The following is a 1147-nucleotide window of genomic DNA, read 5'->3' as shown; positions in this document are numbered from 1 at the left end:
CCTGCCACTGCACTCTAGCCTGGGCGACAGAGCAAGACTCCATCTAAAAAAAAAAAAAAAAATGATACCTAAAGGGTGAAGAAGAGCCAGTCAGAGGGAACAGGAAGTCTAAAGGCTCTGAGGTACAGAAATAAGCTTGGTGAGTTCAGAGCAAAAAGAAGACCTGTATGGTCTAGATAAATATCTGTTTTTATTTTAGTCCTGGTCTAGCTTCTGGTAGAGTTTAACTTCCGGCCGGGCACGGTGGCTCACGCCTGTAATCCTAGCACTTTGGGAGGCTGAGGTGGGTGGATCACCTGAGGTCAGGAGTTCAAGACCAGCCTGGCCATCATGGTGAAACCCCATCTTTAAAAAAAAAAAAAAGAGTTTAACTTCTTCCCTCACCTTGGCTGCCTCAGCTCCCTATGAGGACCCTTCCTAGATGCCAGAATTTATTAATTGCAAAGTCATTGATCCCAACCCTCTGCTGATGTGCCAAGTGCCAGGATGGTATCTGCACCCACTTCCAGGCCAGCACCTGAGAATGTGGGGCGGGGGAGTGGAATGATAAGAAATAAGGCCAGATCGTGGATGCTCTCTCCCTGAAGACATAGGTGGTAGGGTCTGAGGAGGATCCCAGTGAAGTTGGTCTGGTCGGTGGGTTTACGAGAAGGGAGAAATGGACAGGAAAAAGACCCTATGGGGCCTGGAATGCCGGCTGAGGGGCTGGAATTTTGTCCTAGGGGTGCTGCGGAGTCATGAAAGGATTGTGAGCAGGAGGCTCTGGGTCAGCTCTGGGCGGAGAAAGACCTCTCTGAGGCCATGTAGGAGACAGCCTGGAGGGGAGAGGCTGGAGGTCAGGTTCAGGTCGGCATGAGGGCTTTAGGGGAACGGAATAAGGCCTAGACAGAGAGCACCGCGTGGGGCAGAGAGTCGGGGGGAGCAGGGGTGGGGCAGTAGTGGGCTGTCGGGGAGGGGGGAGTGATCACAGCAGCCCTGCTCTCGCCAAGCTGGAGAAGGGAAACCTTCGAGTGAAGCAGCTGAAGCGGCAGCTGGAGGAGGCCGAGGAGGAGGCGTCCCGGGCTCAGGCTGGCCGCCGGAGGCTGCAGCGTGAGCTGGAAGATGTCACAGAGTCAGCCGAGTCCATGAACCGCGAAGTGACCACACT

General features: G+C 54.3%; 1 protein-coding gene across 1 annotated transcript in view; it reads left to right on the top strand.

The window, feature by feature from the left end:
* MYH14 (myosin heavy chain 14) overlaps positions 1–1147 on the top strand; it is a 117532-nt gene that overhangs the window by 113859 nt on the left and 2526 nt on the right. The window contains exon 42 of the mRNA XM_017512533.2: positions 990–1147. This exon is cut by the window's right edge and continues 11 nt beyond it. Within this exon, the coding sequence (XP_017368022.2) occupies positions 990–1147 (158 nt within the window). The remainder of the gene's footprint in view (positions 1–989) is intronic.

The sequence above is a fragment of the Cebus imitator genome, unplaced genomic scaffold (genome assembly GCF_001604975.1).
Source record: "Cebus imitator isolate Cc_AM_T3 unplaced genomic scaffold, Cebus_imitator-1.0 Scaffold473, whole genome shotgun sequence".
Taxonomy (NCBI): domain Eukaryota; kingdom Metazoa; phylum Chordata; class Mammalia; order Primates; family Cebidae; genus Cebus; species Cebus imitator.
Note: the sequence above shows the minus strand (reverse complement) of the source record. Positions and strands in the feature narration are given on the sequence as shown.